This window comes from Ambystoma mexicanum, chromosome 10, assembly GCF_040938575.1.
Source record: "Ambystoma mexicanum isolate Mex_15411 chromosome 10, UKY_AmexF1_1, whole genome shotgun sequence".
NCBI classification, from domain to species: Eukaryota; Metazoa; Chordata; class Amphibia; order Caudata; family Ambystomatidae; genus Ambystoma; species Ambystoma mexicanum.
Window position 1 is genome coordinate 1,162,257,077 of NC_090932.1, and position 22,872 is coordinate 1,162,279,948.

The following is a 22,872-nucleotide window of genomic DNA, read 5'->3' on the forward strand; positions in this document are numbered from 1 at the left end:
TCCTCTGGCAGGATGTCGGACCCTGTTCAGGTGCCGTCCTCGGTGGCCAAGGCCTTCTGTGGTGGGCCGTCGAAGGCAATCTGATGGAAGGGGGCTCCGTTTTGGCTACCCTGGCCAGAGGTGACGATCGTGACAGACGCATCCCTCATGGGATGGGCAGCTCATGCCAACGAGTTGACAGTCAGCGTCGTTGGTCTCCGTCGGAGTCTAGACTCCATATCAATCTGTTGGAGCTGAGGGCCGTCAGGCTTGCCTTGAAGGCTCTTCTGCCGACTGTGCGAGGAAAGAATGTCCTGAATCTGATGGACAACATAGTGGCCATGCACTACCTCAACAAAAGGGGGGGGGGCAGGGTCACTTCCTCTGTGCAGGGAGGCGATGCAGCACTGGTTCTGGGCAATCCAGCAGGAAGTTTCGATCTCGGCAGTTCATCGGGCCAGAGACGAAAACGAGACGGTCGACGCTCTGAGCAGGCAGATCGCGATCTCTCATGAGTGGGAGTTGGCTCAGGAGATTCTCCTGGAGATCTTCGGCCTTTGTGGGACCCCTCAAGTGGATCTCTTCGCCTCCAGTGTGAACCGGAAGTGCGAAAGGTTCTGCTCGTGGGAATTTCCTCTGGAGCCTTAGGAGACGCGTTTGTGGTGGAGTGGTCTTACCCACTGCTGTACGCGTTTCCTGCAGTCCCTGTCATCCCGCAAGTGCTGCGGAGGTTACGAATGTTTGGTTCCCGGATGATCCTCATTGATCCGGCGTGGGCCCGGAGGACGTGGTACCCGGACCTTCTCGACTTGTCCATCTGCCCTCCACGTCGTCTTCCCTACCGAGACGATCTGCTCTCAAGGGAGGGGGGTCGGGTTCTCCATCCAGAGGTCGGATCCTTCAACCTTCACGTTTGGTTTCTGAAAGGTTGAGGTATAAGGATTGGGACCTCCCTGAAGACGTGATGGAGGTGTTGCTTTCGGCCAGAAGGCCCGCAACTAAGTCCCTGTGCCGTTGGTGAAAGTTCTGCGACTGGTGCAGGGTTATGAATGTGGATCCTTTTGCGTGTGACATTCCTGTGGTTCTGTCTTTTTTTTCTTTCTTTAGCCCACAGGGGCTTGCAAGTGGGTACGGTTAAAGGTTACCTGGCGGCGCTGTCCATATTTAAGCGCTTGTCTGAAGAGTGTTCTTATTTTAAAATTCCTTTAATTTCTCCGTTTCAAAAAGGGCTCACTAATGTGTTCCCTCTGTCACCTTTCCAGGTGCCCGGTTGGGATTTGAACCTTGTCCTCAAGTTTCTGATGGGTGCTCCATTTGAGCCTTTGCATTCTTGCCCTTTGAGACTGTTAACTCTTAAAACTGTATTTTTGGTTGCGGTCACGTCCGCTCGCAGAGTGAGTGAGTTACAGGCACTTTCAGTTAAGCCACCCTTTACTGTATTTCATAAGGACAGGGTTGCCCTTAGAGTTCGTCCTTCCTTTCTTCCGAAGGTGGTGTCGGAATTTCATTTAGGCCAGAAGGTTGTTCTTCCGGCATTTCATCCTCTTCCACATCCTGGTAAGGAAGAGGAGAGGCTCCATAGGCTCGATCCTAGGAGAGCGTTAAGCTTTTATGTTTCACGCATGTCCCGGGTCAGAGTGGACGATCAACTCTTCATTGGTTACGCTGGTAAGCGTTTTGGAACAAGCTGTGACTAAGCAGACTTTGTTTCGCTGGATTATTCTGGCTATTTTGTTACTGCTTGGTGGGTATGGATCCACCGGTCGGCTTGCGGGCCCATTCGACCACTGGTGTGGCTACCTCTACTGCCCTACAGACGGGTGTTCCTATTCGTAACATCTGTGATGCAGCCACCTGGGCTTCGGTCCATACTTTTGTACGTCACTACTCCCTCGATTCCATTCATGGGCAGGATCTGGCCTTTGGCAAGGCGGTCCTTTGCTCTGCAATTTGATTGGGCATTCTAAATTTCTTTTGCTAAATTCTTTTCCCTCCTTCTTGCATTGGTACTGCTTTGGGAGTCTGTCATAGATATGGAATACGTCGGAGGACCCAATCCACTCGAAGAACAAGTTACTCTCTTACCTGGTAATGTTCTTTCGATGGGATGGTCCGACGACGTATTCCATATCGCTAACTCCCTGCCTTCCCCGCTACAGAATTTCTTATGCGATTGCAGCTTATGTTTCCGCAAGGCTTTGTGTGGTCAGACTGGCAGAAGACTGGTGCCACACGTTCTGGGCGAAAAAAGTACAACTGAGGTTACGGGCGTCGTGCGTCCTACTTATAACATCCAGTGACGTCGGCCGTTGGAGGAGGTCCTCGAGGGCAGCGTATCGACGTAATCGACGCAGGACGCAGACGCCGAAAGATTTTCCGATGCAGCACAGCTGTGGCGATTACTGTCATAGATATGGAATATGTCGTCGGACCATCCCATCGAAAGAATGTTACCAGGTAAAAGAGTAACTTGTTCTTTTTCATTAGCAACATCCTAAATTACTGTTCCAGCTCAATGGTTTTCAACTGTAAAATAGAGTTGAGATTAGAGATTCACCTAATGAGATTTCACCGAAAATGGTAGGGGAAATAATATATGTGTAATGCATAATAGGAGGTGTGTGGGTTAAGGGCATAAGTTAGAGAGGGATGGGGGGGTGTCTCCCCGCATTAAAAAAAAGTAGAAAAAGTAAAAAGTAGATTTTGTTTTTTGGTGACATGAATTCCGTGAAATCTCCATTAGGTGAATTCTTTTCGAAGAAATCTCATACATCCTCACCAGCAAGCCGCCAGATGAAAGTCTGTCCAGCACATGAAGGGTAGGAACTTTGCATATTCACTCCCCTGCGACAAATGTGTCAATCATGTTTTATTGCCTTACTTTACTCCACCCCATTGTATAATGGGAATTGCAGTCGAAAAAGTATATGGAAAATGACTTGTTTTACCATGGTAAGTGAAAGTATATTTCAGGTGGGCAGCATGCACTATAAAAGCACAACGTTTGGCATGATCTTGCTTCGTTTCTGCAGAACTTTGGCCTATACTAGACCCACACTAATGCAATTATGGTTGCAATTCTGCTTCTTTAAACGTTTAGGGGTCATCTGTACTGTAAGTTTGAACAGGTATGGTTGCCAACTTTTGAAGATTACCACTGGGCAGAGCCCCCCCCAAACCCTCCTAAACCGCGCTCAGTGTGCAGACAATAAACTGACTGGTGCCTAATCCCTCACACTAGGTGAACACTACAGCACATTTTTCAGAATGAATTGGGAAAAGGCTGTCGGCCTTACTGCCATCTCTGAATATGCATAATTTCAACAACATTCACTAAAACTGCTGAGCTACATTTGGAGATCTCTGCTTTAGGACGCCTCACTCCGTTCCCAAAGAATCCAGCTCGGATTTGAATCCTTGGTACTGCTAAAAATAATAGTCCTAAATCCAACCACTCTCAAAATGAAATTCTGAAGGTTGGATTGGATTCAAACTATAAGGAAGTGCAAAGAGCACAAGTTTAGTTCCAATGTCATGCTGGATTCGAAAGAATTTAACTTGCCGGCATATTTGATTAATTTCCCCATGCTCGTTGGAGGTTGTACTTTCTAAGGGTTCTAGTAAATCTTCTTCACACAAATGACATTTTAGGAGCGAATTGAAATCCATCAGCATTTGCTTCTCGAATGTATTAATTTTAGTCAGGCCAGGCATCTGTTTTAGGACGCCTTCTTGCTGGATTTGGAGCCTGCTCTCCAGACGAACTGCGGCATAAATCTCTTGACGGTGCAGAATTATGTAGGAAGCTGGCTCTAGTAAGATTTGTTAAAATACTGTTCCACTCACATTTATTTTGACCCGAAAATATTTGTTAGTGTGTTATGATTTAAGCTTTTTCTTTTAAAAGATTGTGATTAAATATTTGTATTCGCAATGTCTTATATTCATGAATGTATGGTTATATCCAATACGATTCAATTCATGTAATTGTTTTCCTTTAAACTTGTTTATTTAATTGTTTTATTCTTCTGTAATTTTTCATTGTGAAAAGCTCATTGTTTGAGCGAAAACACAAATAAATAAAAAAAAAACTGCCTTAAGAACTGTGCATCTAATGTACATAACCTCCAAGCAATTCATGTTTGATTTCCAGCACATCGACACTGCATATATGGTTAGACACAACTATGAGGTGTCATTTTTACAGGGGCAAAGTGTGGTTTGGGCCGCGTTGTTAAATAACTATTGGGACAGTTCCCCTTTTGCCCCCTTTATCTCTCTAACTCTGTGAGCATGGACCCATCATTCTGGAGATGGCGCTGACGCATTGATTGATGTTTACTGTCTGTGGAGTTGCACAGTTTAAAGACAAATCTGATTTCTTAAAATGTACTGATGTAGAACGTTAGTAGTTTACTGTTTTGCGGAATTATACAAAATGGAGTTGGATTACACAAATAACAGAAGCACATATTTTACAAAAGGATCTGGATGCTTTCCAGAATGGGAGGTGAGAAGCACATTAGTTCTAGGCCAAGTACAGAATCCAAGCAAGAAACCAAACCAGGGGACACTGCAGGGTTCTTGCCCGGGAAAAGCAGAGCGTGCTAATAGAAGGTGGAACAGGAAGGGATAGTGTTAAACAGACATTTTATAAGGTTAGTAGGGGTTTACGCTAGAGGAGCCTGCGTTTTAGCAGCGAGCGAGGCCTTAGTCAGTTAGAAGTGAGTTTTGTGTTCAGTGACCTGAAAAGGGATATGCGAAGAACAGAAGCTGTGAGAGACTTGATCGCTTACAGAAAATTTGCTGAACAATTCTGTGGTTGTTTCCATGAAAATATGTCTAGGTGGAACCATCTAGAACTCAACAGCACACTGTAATAGCCGATACTCCTCACAAGTGATAACCAACAATATGGACCCTACCACCTGTTTACCAACGCCTGACAAGGATCCTTTACAACACCCTACGCGTTTCGGGACAATGTCCCATCTTCAGGGGTTCACCCTTGCCAAGTTCCTATACCAAAAGTAAAAATTATCGTGTCCCAGTAAGAATGGGAAGCACAAACGCCTTTGAAATCGGGGGTGTTGCTAGGTCTGTAAAAGATCCGGGGCTATGCTAATTTTGAGACTCTCTGGACTGGGGGCTAGCTAGCCTTTTTGGTTGTAACCCCTGAGCTTCTATCCGGGGCTACAACCAAAAGACCTGGGGCTAAAGTCCCCTAAGCCCCGCCCCCCCAGCAATGCCTCTGTTTGAAAAATCATTGCTTTCCCCCTAGTAACAGGTCCCGCACAATTTAACAGCACAGTGTACTGACCTCAATCAGCGAATCCTCAATAACGGTCTTAACGGTGACATTAGGCTGGCCATCCTGGTCGAAATCCCGATGGTTCAAACCCTTTGCAGGTCAGAAGGGAACTCCAGATCCTCCTCTTCAGGTAATAACTTGGGGTCCCCTAGTATCTGCCACTACTGGATATGGACACCACCCCTGTAATATGGGATATTAAAGCTACTGTGAACCACCCTCTTCCACCAACGTCTGTTAACCCCAGATTATTTGTACACCCCGCCACTGCTTTCTAGGAGGGTTGCCATTTAAAAGCCCAAATACAAATAAGTGTCTAGCCTATTAAAACAGGGAAAAAGACATGGAGGGGAGAGCAGGAAGCTTTGTGTAGGCTCAAACTCCTGAAGTGTAGAGTAAGTCACAGAAGCTAAAAACCTAGATTGCAAACGTAAGGCAGGCTGGCCATCACAGGCCTCCCAATCCAGAAGAATTGGAGAGTAATTCAAAGTAAAAGATGACCTGCCGAGGAGCCTCAAACCCGCACACAGCCTTTATGTAGTTCCAAATGTTCTCCTAGACTTTCCTTCCAAGCACAGCAATGACAGCCAGGCGTCTTTTTGCTCCCAAAGTTGAAACCTACCTGACCTGTATAGCTATCAAACCCAGTTAGTGCAATGGTTGTAGGGCAATAGTCAACCAGCCCCTATTCGGTGGGCCAAGTGTCTCCATTGACCTCTCTGGCCAAAGATCTTGATGATTTTCTTGAATATGCTTTGTTGTATGAGGGGCATCACTCTCAAACCGGAAGTGTGGTATGTGGTGTATTAAAATATCCCCATAAGACATAACATGACGTTGTTGCAGGTACATCACAATTCCTTTCACATCTGGTAACTCTGGTGTAGGCCATTTTGACAAAGGGACTTTAGAGTACCACAACTGATTCAAAGGATTCTGTCTTTTTGTAATAGGATGCTACGTTTCTCTGAAGACTTCCTCTGATGGGCATGCAGATGGACAAAGGGCTTCGCTGGTCAGTCCACTCCTGAGAGGAATTTGGTGTCTCTCATTCTGGCACAAATTGCATGGATCCAACACAGGTAGGTTATCCCATCTGTTCAGGTGTTGGGTTATGTTGTGCACATATACTTAGGGGTGCTTCGAAGCTGGTCACCAGTGGGATGTTGAGGGGGAGATGGTAGGATCAAGGGGAAAAGGCAAAACTGAGAGAGAATTCAAAATATCTACCTTAATGTTAATGATCTTCATCTCACAGACCCCATCTTTTGAAACCGCTTCAGGCTCAGGGTGGGCCCAGAAAACTGTAATATGCTAATGGTACAGCTTCTGATCGGGTCTGTCCTGGGCACCACTGGTGCCGGAAGTGACATAGCTGGTGTATGCATATGGAGCTGAATGTGTCGCCACCCTCATATCCTAGTTGCACCCAATTTCCCATTCAAAGAAGGTCCAATGAGAGCTGCTGAAGCTTTCTTAGTGTGCTGGAATAGTAGCCATCCGAAAGATGGTCTTCAGAGTGAAGAGCCATGGGGGATAGGGGGAAATGCACAGGCTTGAAGGAGCCTCCATCAAGAAAGCTAACCTGTTCAAGTTTCACTGCTGCCACCGCCCCCAGGAGCCAACATTCTACCCCGTAGTTACCCTGCAGTAAGGTGTTGGAGGCATAACAATGTGATACACCCCTTATCTGTAGGGCTGGGTGGGAGGGAGTATCAGCCACTTTTACTCCCTAAAATAGGCAAATGCTACCAAAAAATAAAACATTTCTGTTTCCCAATTAAAACATTTTTACTCGCGGGCCTGGTGCGCTTTATAAATACATTTAAAAAAAATACAAATACAAATATAAAATACTCCCATTAATTGGACTTACTCCCTAAAAACTCATTTTGCTCCCAACTTAAAAGAAAATAGTCAGTAAATCACTCCCATTTCAAAATCTTCTCTCTAGCCCTGCTTCCACCCATGGGACCCACCCCGAGGAGAGGCTGTAGTCTACACCCCCCCATTACCCTCCCTCGCCATGCTACCCAACAGCTGGCAAGGCTGGTGCATTGAACTCTTCTCCCACAGCAAGTGACCTTCCGGCACTGCTGGAAGGAGATGCCTCCAGTCACTGCTACGGCGCCATCCCGACTGTCTCTTCTCAAGCCGTTATCACAGTAACAATGCGCGGGAAAATATCACTCCCCTTTCGCGATTTTCCCCAAACACGGGAGTCAGCATTCCACAGGTTTACCAGCAGAGTTCTACCACATCAGTTAAAGGAGAGTTCCGGGACTTTTTTTTTATTGTCCCTACGGGTCGGCCATGTGTTTGTAAGCATAAATCGGTAGATCGTAGGAAACTTTCCTATGGACCTTACCCGACTTTTCGCCCCTTATCGCACTCGAAATCAGCCTCCATTTTGTGATAATCCTATCATTCCGCCGCATCGACCTGGCTCACCTGCCTTTGCGGCACTAAATCAAATCCCCCGCCCCTGAGCCTGACATCAGCAGACGCGTACTGCCCATTTCAAGCACGTCTCGTGTCAACAATCGCTGCGCCTCAGCTATTGACGTGTTGCCATGGAAATGGCAGGACGCCTCTTTCCCCAATAAGTATAAACAGACCGTTTCACAACATACAGCAGCAGATTTTCGATTCCATTCCTCTCTCTGTGTTACTTTGAGTATTCTGTGACTCGTTTCAGTGCTCTGGTCAGCTACCTTCGCCGCTTGTAGCCCGTGTGAACAGATACCAGTACCACCGCTATAAATTATTTTACTATCTTTACCGCACAATGGCCACAATAATGCCGTATATGTACGAGCCCGAGTACACCGAGGAAGAACTACTGGAAAGGCAAGCACGCGAAAACGATGGGGATTCGGACGGCAGTTGGGAGGACCAGTCAACGGATGAAGAGCCTGGACCATGTCGCATGGACGGCGTCTCCACCTGGTGCACGTGCAATCGGTGCGAGCTAATGCCAACTGAGGAGGAGAACTGCTGCTGCCGTGAAAATTCCGGGTGCTTGGCCTACATTTCGGAAAGCGAGCAAAGTCAGCAGGAAGGCGAGCAAAGTCCGCAATGCATCACCGAGCTGCCAGAGTTCAGGGAAGCCTGCCTCTCACGGACAGTGTTGAGGATGATGATGGTGCTTATGCACGAACTTCGTGGCACTGTTCGTCCGCGTAATCCGAGTAACGAGTAAGTATACTCTGTTTGTGATGTCAGTGATGCCACCACTATTTCATGGTCGTCTCCCACATATAAAATTACATTTACATATCATTGGAACGCATGTAAATTGGTTCCATATAGTGCATTTTCTAGATATAATTTTTTTCTAAGAAAAATGACATGTGTTACCTGAATCGACATTGATAAGAAAGTTTGGTCAGTTTAATACAGTTTGCATCTTTTTTTTTCACAGGTGGTACAGGCTGGTGGCCTATCGTTGCTTCACTTGGTGGCTTCACGGGAGGCTCGGACACCGCGTTCGGAGAGTAATACCTGCCTGTGCGGTACTTGCCATTAGACAACATTTCCCCAGTGACAGTGGACAATACCGCGGATTTTCCCTCGATGTGCTGCAACCTCAACTTTACAATGTGTAATGTTTATTATTTATGTTTAATTAAAATCTAAAATAAAGCCCAACATATATTTTAACAATGGTTGTTTTGATTTTTTAAATGAATCTAGTGTATATTCTCCTGGGAGGGTGAGGTATTTATAAACTCACCCCCCTGCCTTCCATGTAGTAGATCCTGCAGCCATCCTCTTACATTCAGTTAGATGGCCTCTCCTTGGTGAGGCCCTGCGGCAAACGGGTCTTGTCTGCACGACCACCGCCCCGATCCACCCCCCGCCTTATCAAAGGCAGTTCGCACCGGGGTACTTGAGCTGCTGGCAAGTGGAGCTGTCAGGGAGCGATAAAGGCCAAGAGGTGCCAAAGACCATGTACACTTCAAAGTGGTCTATAGAGCATGGGTTTGTTGTTCCCATGTCTACCTCCAGACCCCGTGTCTCCTGCCAAGCATCCCCCTCACGCTGGACGGCCCCCTGCAATCCACATAAGTGTGTCTCCATTCACGAGTCTTCCTGTGTCTTGTCTGCACGACCACCGCCCCGATCCACCCCCCGCCCTATCAAAGGCAGTTCGCACCGGGGTACTTGAGCTGCTGGCAAGTGGAGCTGTCAGGGAGCGATAAAGGCCAAGAGGTGCCAAAGACCATGTACACTTCAAAGTGGTCTATAGAGCATGGGTTTGTTGTTCCCATGTCTACCTCCAGACCCCGTGTCTCCTGCCAAGCATCCCCCTCACGCTGGACGGCCCCCTGCAATCCACATAAGTGTGTCTCCATTCACGAGTCTTCCTGTGTCTTGTCTGCACGACCACCGCCCCGATCCACCCCCCGCCCTATCAAAGGCAGTTCGCACCGGGGTACTTGAGCTGCTGGCAAGTGGAGCTGTCAGGGAGCGATAAAGGCCAAGAGGTGCCAAAGACCATGTACACTTCAAAGTGGTCTATAGAGCATGGGTTTGTTGTTCCCATGTCTACCTCCAGACCCCGTGTCTCCTGCCAAGCATCCCCCTCACGCTGGACGGCCCCCTGCAATCCACATAAGTGTGTCTCCATTCACGAGTCTTCCTGTGTCTTGTCTGCACGACCACCGCCCCGATCCACCCCCCGCCCTATCAAAGGCAGTTCGCACCGGGGTACTTGAGCTGCTGGCAAGTGGAGCTGTCAGGGAGCGATAAAGGCCAAGAGGTGCCAAAGACCATGTACACTTCAAAGTGGTCTATAGAGCATGGGTTTGTTGTTCCCATGTCTACCTCCAGACCCCGTGTCTCCTGCCAAGCATCCCCCTCACGCTGGACGGCCCCCTGCAATCCACATAAGTGTGTCTCCATTCACGAGTCTTCCTGTGTCTTGTCTGCACGACCACCGCCCCGATCCACCCCCCGCCCTATCAAAGGCAGTTCGCACCGGGGTACTTGAGCTGCTGGCAAGTGGAGCTGTCAGGGAGCGATAAAGGCCAAGAGGTGCCAAAGACCATGTACACTTCAAAGTGGTCTATAGAGCATGGGTTTGTTGTTCCCATGTCTACCTCCAGACCCCGTGTCTCCTGCCAAGCATCCCCCTCACGCTGGACGGCCCCCTGCAATCCACATAATGCCACGACATATACACGTCATTCATTCACAAACACACCCCTGGTTCGAATTCTTTATAACCCACCTCATATTTCTAATGAGAACTTCTTTGCGCTTTGCTAGTCAACCCGTGAAGGTGCTGGTTATCTGCTCTTCGTCTCTGTGAACTTCCGTGACCACTTTGAGCAAACTCGTCAGTTTGCAACCTGTGAACTGCTCCCTGTTCTACGACAAGAAACTACTCTGATCCCTGCATCTAACTGTTTGTTCGTCAAGGTAAGTCCATGTACCATAATCATTTTGCGTCCAATTTTTTAATTTATATCTATTTGCTAGTAGTCATCAAATTGCATCCATGTTTTCTTTTCGTTCACGACAGTACATGCAAGGAACTAGTCACATGTTCTGAGTTTAGTCAAATTACTTTTTCTATTTTTTGAAAGTTATTGAAATACTTATCCGCATGTGAATAACGTGTATAGTTCCAAGAACCAAAACGGACCTTGCATTGAACCTTTTATGTGTCATTTACTGTTTTAACACATTGGTATTCATAGAGAATTGTTGATCTTTACTTTTCAGAACTTTCCATAATGCCTGCCTGTTCCATTGGCGGTTGCCCTTCGAAGACCCATAACAAATCTGAAGGTACTATAATGCATGTTTTCCCTAAGACAATAGATCAGATAAGAGGATGGGTCCGATATTGCGGATATCCAGCCTCTGAGCTAGAAAGTAGAGTCCTAGAAGTCTTTGCGGACAAGAGGGGTGATCGATACCGCATCTGCAGCAGGCACTTTAGCCCAGACATGTACTCCACATCATTGCTAATAAAGAAGAAAACACCGCGAGCGAGGCGAAAATTGCTCTCAACCGCTATTCCCACTCTATTCGTCCACATGCCTCCACTGGTGAGTCAAGTTTACGGATCTAGTTCTCGGCCTTGCGGTAGTGTGTAGCAGTAGCTAACAATAATTTCCCCATTTATGTATCCACTCAATATGAAGGCGGAAGATTCTCCATCCGTGTCGTTATTGCAGTCATCAGCCACTTCAAGCGCCTATCGGGTAATCTTACTTAGCTATTCTGACACTGACTTGTTTTAGGCATGTAAATCAATAGTTTTAATTGATCGTGTAATTATTTTACCTAATGGTACACCCTTGTACTCGTCCTCTAGTCTTTGTTTTCAGTTATAATTATTGTTATCCAAAATAATGCAAGTACTGTCTTTCAGGGAGATGCTGAGGAGTCCAACGCATTGACGACAACCGTAGATGTCACTCAGATGCTCGAGGTACGTTTCCGGACAGTTCCATCGATGGAGATCATCAGATCTTGCATTCTTGTAGCGTGATTGTTACACACAATGTTTCTTTCGTTTTTAGCCATTGATATGTCCTTCTGTCGTCGCCCTCCTATTTGTCTTCTTTTTTCAATATTGTGTTCATTACTAATGAAAGTCCTATGTTTCAGGGAGTCGATGGAGCATTAGTCCAAGTAGAAGGGGGAGCATGCAGTTACGGGTCGGCGCAACAGCTTGCAGAAGTGTGCACCGCAGTTACATCGTCCCTTGATGTTCTTATGCATTTCGAGGTATGGATACTGACAGTTCGATCAAGCGAAATCATATGACGTGATTACATCCGCTATACTTCCTTCTTTATTAACGCAAGTACTATGTTTCAGGGAGATGACGGAGCTTCTTCTACAAGAACATCACCCCTAGTAGTTGATGCAGATCTCTGGGTGGTGACACTTCCAACGATCGAGCAAATCGAATCATATTTACATATCCATTATTTATTTTAGACAACTGATCATTTGTGCAGGTCTATTTAGATGAGCCGTTGACGCCTGCTCAAAGTTTATGTTCTTTTTAACAAAATAGAAAAGCATACTAATGCAATTACTGTGTTTCAGGGAGTTGCTGAAGCGTCATCTTCAATAATATCATCAATGGAAGTCTATGCGGAGCCCGAGGTATGGATCTTGACAGTTCAATCTAACTAGATCAACAATGCGTGAACTATTGTCGTTTGAATGTTCTACACAATGCGTTCATTCGTGTTTTGCTATTGAGATGTACGTATGGGTATTGGTCCCCAAGTACATTTTGTGTTTTCAATATTATTATACATACTAATGAAAGTTCTATGTTTCAGGGAGTCGATGGAGCCTCAGTGAGTGATGGATGTGCTTATCATGAAAATATAGTCGTTGCAGCGCGAGAGGAAGTGGAGACATGCACACACGAGTCGGAGCAACAGCGTCCAGATGTTGAAGTTCGAGGCAAGAAAGTTTCAAAGAAAAGAAAGCAAAAGAAGGTTAGTGTCCTGTTCACTATATTATGTTGTCTTTCACTGTCAATAGTTCAATACTGTAAGTTGTGTTTAAACTGAACATCCCTTTTCTAATCTGTCCTCTAGTTGCGAGTGGGTGTAAGAACTAAATCTACACAGACAGTGAAGCGAACGAGAGATGTTGCTTGTCAAACCTTTTGGCAGGGACTTGAGACTGGAGATGCATCGTGCCAATGGGAAGAATATGAAGTGATTGACAACGGAGCTATACCACCACCAGCCATTGATAGTGAATGTCCTCCTGGTAGTTTGGATGCAGTCGGAGATCAATTCACAGAATCCACACCCGCAAAAAATAAGAGCGCGCGAAAGTTGAAGACATTGTTTTTTTCTCCCATCTCCGGACAAGGAACAGATGTTGCAATGGAAGAGAATGACGTGGACGACAATGAAACACCATCAATATCACTCAGCATAGCGGAAGACGATATCAGAGATTGTACCTTTCATGCGAGTGACATGTCCTCAACGTTACAGGCCGAACCAGCTGGGATGCAGAGTGAAAGTATAAGGAAAGAGGCCAAATTCATTGTATTCGATAGCTGTTTGATGGATATTATTATGATGATGAAATGTGGGCATTCGGTTGGTGGGGAAGTATGTGGGGAGCCATTGATTAATGTGACTCGTGCAATTCGAGGCACTAACCTTAAAATACATGCCACCTGTACACAATATCATCCGTTCGCATGGTCTGCACAACCCATGCTGGGGCAACTGCCAGCAGGCAATCTACTTTGTGCAGCGGCCGCACTTTTTAGTGGTTCAAGTTTTAAAAAGTTACAGTATTTCTTTCAGTTTGTGGGAATCCATTTCATTGCGAAAAGTCAGTTCTACAAATACCAAACCGATTATCTATTTCCAGCCATCAGCGAAGCTTGGAGAATGGAAAAAATGTCAATGGAAAGTACATTCGCGGGCAAACGCTTCAGGCTAGCCGGTGATGGACAGTGCGACAGCCCAGGATTTTCAGCCAAGTACTGCACCTACCACTTTCAGGACATGGAAAGTAAGAAAATTGTGAGTTCGGTGGTCGTGCAGGTGTCACAAAGTACATCCTCAGTGGCCATGGAGAAAGTTGGCTTTGTAGCATCATTGCAAGAACTACAATCGCGGGGAATGGTGATCGACCTGATAGCCACGGACAGACACGTTTCAATTGCCAAGACAATGAGAGAACAGTACAAAAATATAAATCACCAATTTGACGTTTGGCATCTTGCAAAATCAATCAATAAAAAATTGTCTGCTGCAGGTAAAAAAAAAGAATTGCAAGGTATTTCACAGTGGTCCAAGTCAATCAGCAACCATCTTTGGTGGAGCTCAAAAACATGTGAAGGGTCGTTGGAAATTCTACTGGAAAAATGGCGGTCAGTAATGTTGCACTGTAGCAACGTACATCGATGGTCGACAAATGAGCATTTCCACAAATGTGAACATGGCCATTTGTCCACAGAGGAGGCACGGAAGAAGAAGTGGTTGATTCCTTCATCACCCACTCACAAAGCCATTGAAAAGATTGTATTTGATAAAACTATAACAAAAGCTTTGAGGGGACTCACGGAATTCTGCCACACAGGAGATTTGGAGGTGTTCCACAATATGTGCCTCAAGTACAGGCCCAAAAGATTGCATTTTGGCATGGAAGGCATGATAAATCGGACTCTTTTAGCGGTCTTGGCACATAACCATAATGTTGGCCGTCAACAAAGTAGGACGACCGGAACTTTAGGGACGCTTCGCTACAATAAGGCCTTCACTAAAAGAAGTAAACAATGGGTGATCAAACCAGTGTTTGAGGATATGCAATATGAGTTTATTGAGAGACTTATCGTAGATGTCCTCGATAGGCACATACATGGAGTGGTGAACGAACCTATGCAGGGGACAACTGCATTGCCACCCAACATTGCCTCTGTTCCATGTCCACCTAAAGCAGAGCTCATTGAGAAATACACATCACGGTTTAAATGATTGTAATTTGATTGTCTGTTCTCTCGAGTCTCCTCATGTTGCAGGCCCATTGCAATTAAACCAAACAGTAATATAAATCATTTTTACAAAAATTATAGAATGTTTCCGTATTGCAAAAACATGGCCGACCCATAGGGACAATAAAAAAAAAGGCACGCAGACAAGATGTCCCTAAAACTAACTGCAGCTAACTAGAAATGTGTGCTCGCTCAAAGTGAAGGTCAGCTGCTTTGATGTTTTGCTCGGGTGGCGGAACGGCCCACGACCCAATATAAGGTTCTATTGTGATTTGACCTTGACAGGCCGGGACCATCCTGAAAGACTAAGAAAAGATAATGAATAAAATTTCAGAAACGAAACGATGAGCCACGTTCATTAGAAGAAGTAACGTCGGCAAAGAAGGAGTGGTGTTTCGGGTCTGCCCTACACAGAGACACAATGGAAAATGCAAATATAATGTAAGTAACTTTTGATGAGTTTATACCGCAATTTCATTACTATACAGTGGCTTTAAAGACGGGTTCAGTTGTACTTGTTCGTTCTATGTGGCATATTGTTTTCTACCGCGCACTATCTTGAGGAGAAACATCTGCTTTTACTGAAGCACCTCAAAACCTTCCTCTTTGCTTCTGCTTTCTCTCTCCCTCTCCCCTGCTACAACTGGTCCACTGTCTGCGACCTCAGTCCTGGGCCCTTCCACTCTCCACCTGCACTCCCCCCCCCCTCCATGCCTCGCCACGCCTTTAAACACTTGTGTACACCCAGTAGCGCTGTCCTCGCTATGAAATGAATAATTTTAATAAGGATCTGATGGTGAGACTAATTTCATTTTTTATGTTTTTAGGTACATCATTCACTACTGTCTGTGTCACGAGTACCAGACACCGGCGGACGGCTTCTACAGCCGCCAGTTGCTTCTCCGCGTGAACAACGTTACCACCCTGACCATTTTATGGGACGATCGCCAAGTACAAGTATGCCCTTACGCGGTACTAACGGTTAGATGCAACATACCTACCATTGTGGTGGCCTAGTGCCTCGTTGTTGGAACAGCCATGCGATTATCAGTGCGACAGAAGAGCTTATTTTTATCGTAAACCAACACCCTGTGTACTGCACACGAACATCGCTTCCCTCAAGACGAACTAATTTGGATCGAGAGCAAAGAAAAATGCAAATCGCTGAATATTCTCTAAACATTTGATGTCCAATAAACGTACTTTGCCAAATGTACAATCTTGCCGTTTGCTTTTAAACCACGGTTTCACATTCCGAATTGTGGTGCTGTATTGTGAGATGCTCTAAGACCCTGTGTACAGCAAAGGACCATCGCGTTCCTCAATACGAACTTTTTGGAACATGAGCAAATAAAAATGCAAATCGCTGAATATTCTCTAAACATTTGATGTCAAATAAATGTACTTTACCACATTTACAATCTTGCGGTTTGATTTCAAAGTACAGTTTCATATTCCGAATTGTGGTGCGCTGTATTGTGAGCTGATCTGTGTTGATTTCCGGGGTCTGTGTGGAGTCGCGTAGAAGACGCCTGGGCGCGTTTGCCTACGCAGCACAGTCACGTCACGGATAGAGGCGGGGAATATGAATGTTTTGATAAAGTCTGTTTCAGGGGCGGGGGATTTGATTTAGTGCCGCAAAGGCAGGTGAGCCAGGTCGATGCGGCGGAATGATAGGATTATCACAAAATGGAGGCTGATTTCGAGTGCGATAAGGGGCGAAAAGTCGGGTAAGGTCCATAGGAAAGTTTCCTACGATCTACCGATTTATGCTTACAAACACATGGCCGACCCGTAGGGACAATAAAAAAAAAGTCCCGGAACTCTCCTTTAAGGAGAGCCACGTCTCCTGACATCTGCACATGTTCCTGACGCAACGTGACAATAAGCCTATTTAATAATGTAGTAATACTTCTCCAAGACATGAGCCCACGCCTCCAGACTTTCTTGGATACATTTGCTTTTAATCTGCTCCTTCCTGTGACTAACGTTCCCAGCACCCCACCCCAGCTCTTTTTTTTTTTTTTTGGTCGATCCTCACCAGGGGAATAAAGCCATAGCACTAGACGAGGGTTGCCCATGTCCACAGTGACACTAACTTGCATCCTCTACAGTGCGCATGACAAGCGGTGAACCTTAAACTAAGCGCCTTGATCACAACTTCCAGCTTGCACCAGTAGGTAGGGTAACCCCCATAAGCGCCCTCCCCCTAGTCCCTCCGAGACTGAACTTCACAATTACTACCGCCTATATTTCCCCCCCCTTGGTTGTGCTAATCACACTAAATCTTCACAAAGGTCAATTGCACACAATCTTTAAGCTTTATACCCCATCTCAGCTTAAACATATCCTTGTCATGGTTTGACATATGGAAAAGAGGAGGTCCCAGGGTATTGGGCCCTCCAGTATATGAGAGTGAATTAACATTCCAAGTGAAGACCACTTTACTCTTTTAAAAAGTGTGTTGCCTATCTTTATTAGATGGGTTCTCTTGTTTTTACCTTCCACCTTGATCCTGGGGTGCTGCACCCCAAATACAGGCAACAACTAGAGGTAGGCTGTCTTCCTCTGCCTTGTGGGCTGGAATGGAAGGACTCGTACATCAGTGAGCACTGGGGTTTGCAGGAGAACACAGCACCTCAACTTGAATTTAGTTACATTGGGCCTCATTCCAAGTGTGGCGGGCCGGGAACAAGTTGTTTCCGGACCACTACACTACGAGTCTGCCTCCAGGGGCCATTATGCCAGGCAGGGTCAGACTTGCCAGGCGCAATAGCCCCTGCAGGCAGACTTTTCACAGTAGCACCAACACCGTTGGCAACAGTGCTGGTGCTTCCGTCTCCCTACACCCATGGAGTCCTATGGGACTCCGCAGGAATGGGGAGTTACCGAATCTGCCGCCTGCCTTCCGGCGCTACCGGGTCTTGTAATGTTCCGGTGGCACCAGGAAGTCAGGCAGTGGATTCATTGTTTCTGGGTTACCGCCGATTTACCGCTGACCTCGGAATGAGGCCCATAGTCTAATATGTAATTAATAAAAACAAATAGCATGTTTGACGCCCCCTGCTGCCCGGTGCCCTAAACAGCTTAGTTTGCCTAGTGCTTGCACTGGCCCGGAGTACCACTGATTGTATATGCATTCTTAAAGTCTTGGATTACACGCCTAACTATGAAGAATGCCTGGTTATGATGCATTACTGCAAAGTGTTACTGTATCTATTTTCCGAGGAGTGTAATGAGACTTGGTGGCGTAAACCTAATGTGTCGTGACTTTTGGTCGCCTATTTGTATTCTAAAAGTAATGACCCCTTTTTCCTTCCTTACTGTGCAGTGTGCATTTGTATTTTTTATAAGTCTGTCGTAGAGGTGTAGGAATAGCGTGACTATTTTCAGTGTTGGCATTTTGGGTCCTGTTCATGACTTAAATTAGTGTGTATTTTAAATGTCTAGAGTTCCATTTTTTTCCCAGCCCTTAGCCTATATGTACTGTCTATCGCCAGCTAGTGAACATATATTTTAGTGTTAGGAGTGGATTAGGTATTGACTGGCCATTACTGGTTTTTACATGCATTGTGTTTTTAATAGGTGTTATATATTGCATATTGTACATGCTCGAGATTTTCACTTTGTAATATTGCATATTTTTTGGTATACCATATATTGTGTGGAACAACTGTACTTCACTACCTCGTCCCTCTCGAGTTAAGCCAGACTGCTCAGCTACAACTTTAGAAAGTCTGGTCTTTCCTTTTGGTGAGAAACTGTTTCACCTTCAAGTTAGAATATTACCCAGCCCTCGCCAGAGGGCTCTGGAAATATCTCCCGAACAATATGTCTGTTTAGCTCAGAAGACATGTCCAGTAAAGGTCTAGTTCTCCCGTGGTAGGGTCTGAATCATACACACCCTGTATGTTTGATCCATAGTACTCTGCTCGTACCCTACATCACCAATTTAAGTGCAGACATGCTGGGTCTCCTCATCAAAAACCTTCATAAAGTGGGAGAAGACCAGTTGCCTTTCGATGTTGAACAGGGGAGAAATTTCTTTAGGACCCAATGAACAAGAATAGCATCTCTCTAGGCCCGAAGATGGGGCTATTTCTGGCACCGGTGGCAAATCATAAAAGGAGTTTTGTGAAAACAAGATTGGTGTTGCACCTCTTAAACTATTTCTGCAGAATTGCATCTTTTATAGATTCACAAGCTATTTGAATATTCCCGGTTGTTGGGTTGGGAATCTGCAGGAACATTAAGCAGGTTCAAAGAAAATTGAAGACTGCATTCACTTTAGTATTCTGTTAGTGTTTTGAGTCATTTACTCTTCAGCCAATAGGCAGTGTCTCCCTTAGGTCCTCCCCTGGAGGCCATATTCAGATTCTTTATTGCAGTCCCGGGTGAGTCCCAGTTTGCCCAGAGTCTCTGTGTGTGTAACACTGTGAGGAGCTGCAGCGACTTGTGAGTCCCTTTTCTGCCTTTACTAGTGGATTTGCATAAAGACTGCATTGCCGCGCGGAGCGCGGCGCGGAGTCCCGGCTGAGTCCCAGTTTGCCCAGTTCGCCCGAGTGCGTCCGAGGGCCGGGACCAACTTTATATTCAAGGGCCGATGGCTGCAATGCAGAAGGCCCCTGCGTCGGGGGGGCCTCAGACACGTCATAAGACTTTGCTACAGCGTCGGATGCTTAATCCATGGACTCATCTGACAAACAATGCAGTGGTCGGCCAGAAGACACAAGGTAAGCCGGCTACTTGCTCGAAGGAGGCCCCCTCAGCACTTGCGAATCCTTCGGCAGCGCCTGTCCAATTGATACAAACAACTGCACAGGTCCATCATGACGTTGCCTCTTTGGTTGAAAGCTGTGCGGTCAATGTCATCGATGCAGCGGCGTCTGCAAGCACTAGTCTGGACCACAATAGGCTTAGTGTGACTACACATAAGCCCTTGGTAAAACCACTATCTATGCTTTCTCTTGCTGACCTTGTGCCGATGCCACTCCCGCTGCTGAAGTCGCCGTCAACAGAGCATGTGTTATCAAAAGTGGCCCCAGCCACGCATTCTCATCCTTTCAAAATGTTTTCGCCATTTGATTTGACGGATGCAGAAATAATAAGTGCGATTTCTGCCACACAGGAAAAGCTCAATGTAAATGAGAGCCCGCCGGTTCGAGCGCACACTTCAACTATGCAACAAAAGACTACTGGACACGCTGTCCTTCCAATACAGAAGATCGCTAACTCCATGGGAGGCCGCTCTTCGACTGACTCTGTCCCTAGTGCTGCAAGCACTGGAGTTTTCAGTGTCCCTAGTGAACATCAGGAAAGTGGAACGGCCTCGCTGGAGCAATCTGAGGTGTCTCCAGAAAGTTTAGTGCCATGCCTAATAAACAAAGAAGGTGTCGGTCACTCTGAACTCAAGCTCAATGCCCCCTTAATTTCACAAAAGTCAACTCTGACGACACGGGTTGGTAGTGCTTCGAGCAAAGCCCCTGAAGGGCTAAAAATGACCGATGAAGACTTGAATCTAACGTCTTCTAGCGATTCCTGCACCACTTCAACACGGTCCCCTAATGATAAGCTTGCTTGCGCAATCGCCCAAAACAAGATAGCACAAGATACTTCTTTGCTGCAGCTTTCGATCAATGACCGTCTGAAGTGCAGTGCCAGTCCGTCCTGCCCGCCGCAGAAAAAGCAGGTGCTCTTGTCTTCCATGAGGTCAGCGACGCCATCACTAAAATCACGACTGGAACTCTCTGGAGCGCAGGACCAAGGGTTAGTTCGTCACTCTTTAGGAACGGTGAACATATCTGAAGACAACAGCACCACAAAAAGGCACAACGCAACTGATATCCTGCTAAAAAAGAATGCCCCATCAATAGCGCCAGCTACTCCTGCAAAAAGCACAACTTCTGTGAATGAGTCCTCACTTAATCAAACTCCGGGCAAAGACTTTTTGAAAACACCGACCTCAAAAATAAACTTGTCTGCAGGTGCAGCCATTCAACTACACAATAATGTTCTTGCTGCATCATCTCAAGCGATGATTCCGTTCGTAAAGCTCTACGAGACCTTAAACGAGACTATAAGAGACCAAGGCGCTCTCATTCTGAATCTTTCGACGAAATTGGATCAAATAGAGTCTTTTACCAAGCTTATCCAACTTGATGTTCAAGCTGGTAAAGACACAAGTTCATTCTGGCAATCTCGTCTTAATGATCTAGTGACCTCTGTTAAAGTCAGGTTATAGTCCTAACCGGCCCAAATCCGATGAACAATGTTTCGCCCCATTACAAAATTCTGAGCAAGGGTCCAGGCCTACGATGCAGACTATCGAACAATTGGTCACAACTACAGGCCAAACGGTTGGTGCAACACATAAATCGACGAGCTGTCACAGCGCCAAACCATTGTCTGTGGTCTGTGATGCTAATTCATCTGATTGCGTCCTCCTACATGTCTCCTCTGACATAGACACCCCAATAGGTGCCGCAATGGTACCCTCAGCTGATGCTACTCAGGCACACAAAGCAACAACACAAGCTCTTTCTCAGGATGGTGCGCCGTCCACATTTGGCATCTTTGTAGGCACGGCAAAATCTTTTGCACCGAATGGTACGGCCAAGTTGAAGGAGAAAGTGAAGCCCACCAAAACGACGTCTACAACCAAGAAAACAAAATTAGCAACTCATGCTGCAACAAAGAGCTTTATAAGAAACCTGTCGACTCCACCAAGGCCGGGGCTGTTCAAGCGCCCATCGAATGGAGCAAAGGTGCCCCCCTCATCACAGCATACTGAACCATCTTTATCTCTGAACCACGGTGTCAAGCGTAGACGTTTAAATTCGAGTGACAGCACGATAGCCAGTATGGTGGCAGCTGACGTTCATGATTTGTGTGACATTACTATATATTCCCATCGTAGCGACGAGGAGTCATTGCAACACTCTATTGAAGAACAGCCACTGGATTTAAATCTGCCTATGAAATTTGACAATAGAAGACCAAGCTGCCCGCCCTCAGAGTGGCAAGCAGTCCAAGGGCGCCGTGCCTCCACTATGAAAAAGGAAGTTTTGCCTTCAAAGGTTATTTCTTCAAAACTGAACCCAAAATTCACATCTAATCAACGTAGCAAACAGCGCTGCTCCCCACCGAGGTCACAGGAGCAGCTGCTGCACCGCACAAAGGATAACAGATGTAAGTTGAGACTGTAAAACATACTTAAGGATGACAATGATTTGAATCTCAACCGTGCAAATGTTCTGCGGTTATTTAAGCATATTCCACCTCTTCGACTGATTGAATCAGATGACATTAAAATAGTCGAGTATGTGACAGAAAGCGCCTCTGATGCTGTGCTCCTTCATATTGATGCCGTTGGGGTACGTAACACTCTTCTCAAGGCAGCTGAAGATTTTCTGTTATTCGGCTTTGACATCTCAGTTGAACCAGACGTGGCCAGGAGAAGCTCAAATCCGGTGCAGATAACTTCTGGTCCAAAATCGAAAAAACAAACAGTTGTGACATCTGTTCGCCACAGCATGACTTCTGAAATACGTCAAGACGACTCTCGTCGGTCCGAGAAACAGCTGGGGCGGCAGAGACTGCCGAAGCAGGAACAGCCATGATTGGATCCGCAGGAATCAATCTGCTCGATCCTTTCATGGAACACTCGTGGCTCTCAACATTTGTTTCGGGACTTTGACATCCCATTGGACGATGTGTTTGTAATTTGTCTGCAGGAGACCTGGTTAGTTGATGCGCCAATCAGAGATGGCTTCAATATTTTTATTAATCCTGCAATACAAAATACTCAGGGCCGACCCTCGGCAGGCCTCTTGACAATGGTTCGAATCTCACGAGTATGGTCTACTCCTATCTGTCGTAATCCTAATCCCTACGTCCAAGGTTTAATTATGCAAGCATGTTCAGATACTTTAAATACAATTGCAACTCTGTTGATCATAAATTGTTACTGGAATCCGGCCAAAATAAATGTCAGAGTTCACCACAACAATCAGCTGTCTAATGGAAGAGACAGCCATGCAACATAATAACTTAAGCATTATATGCTGTGGTGACCTCA

General features: G+C 46.0%; 1 protein-coding gene across 2 annotated transcripts in view; it reads left to right on the forward strand.

Moving 5' to 3' along the window:
- ASTL (astacin like metalloendopeptidase) overlaps nt 1-22,872 on the forward strand; it is a 952,269-nt gene that overhangs the window by 902,580 nt on the left and 26,817 nt on the right. For both annotated transcript variants that reach the window (XM_069619099.1, XM_069619100.1), the window contains one exon: nt 6,244-6,372. In XM_069619099.1, coding sequence (XP_069475200.1) covers nt 6,244-6,372 — 129 coding nt within the window. The remainder of the gene's footprint in view (nt 1-6,243; nt 6,373-22,872) is intronic.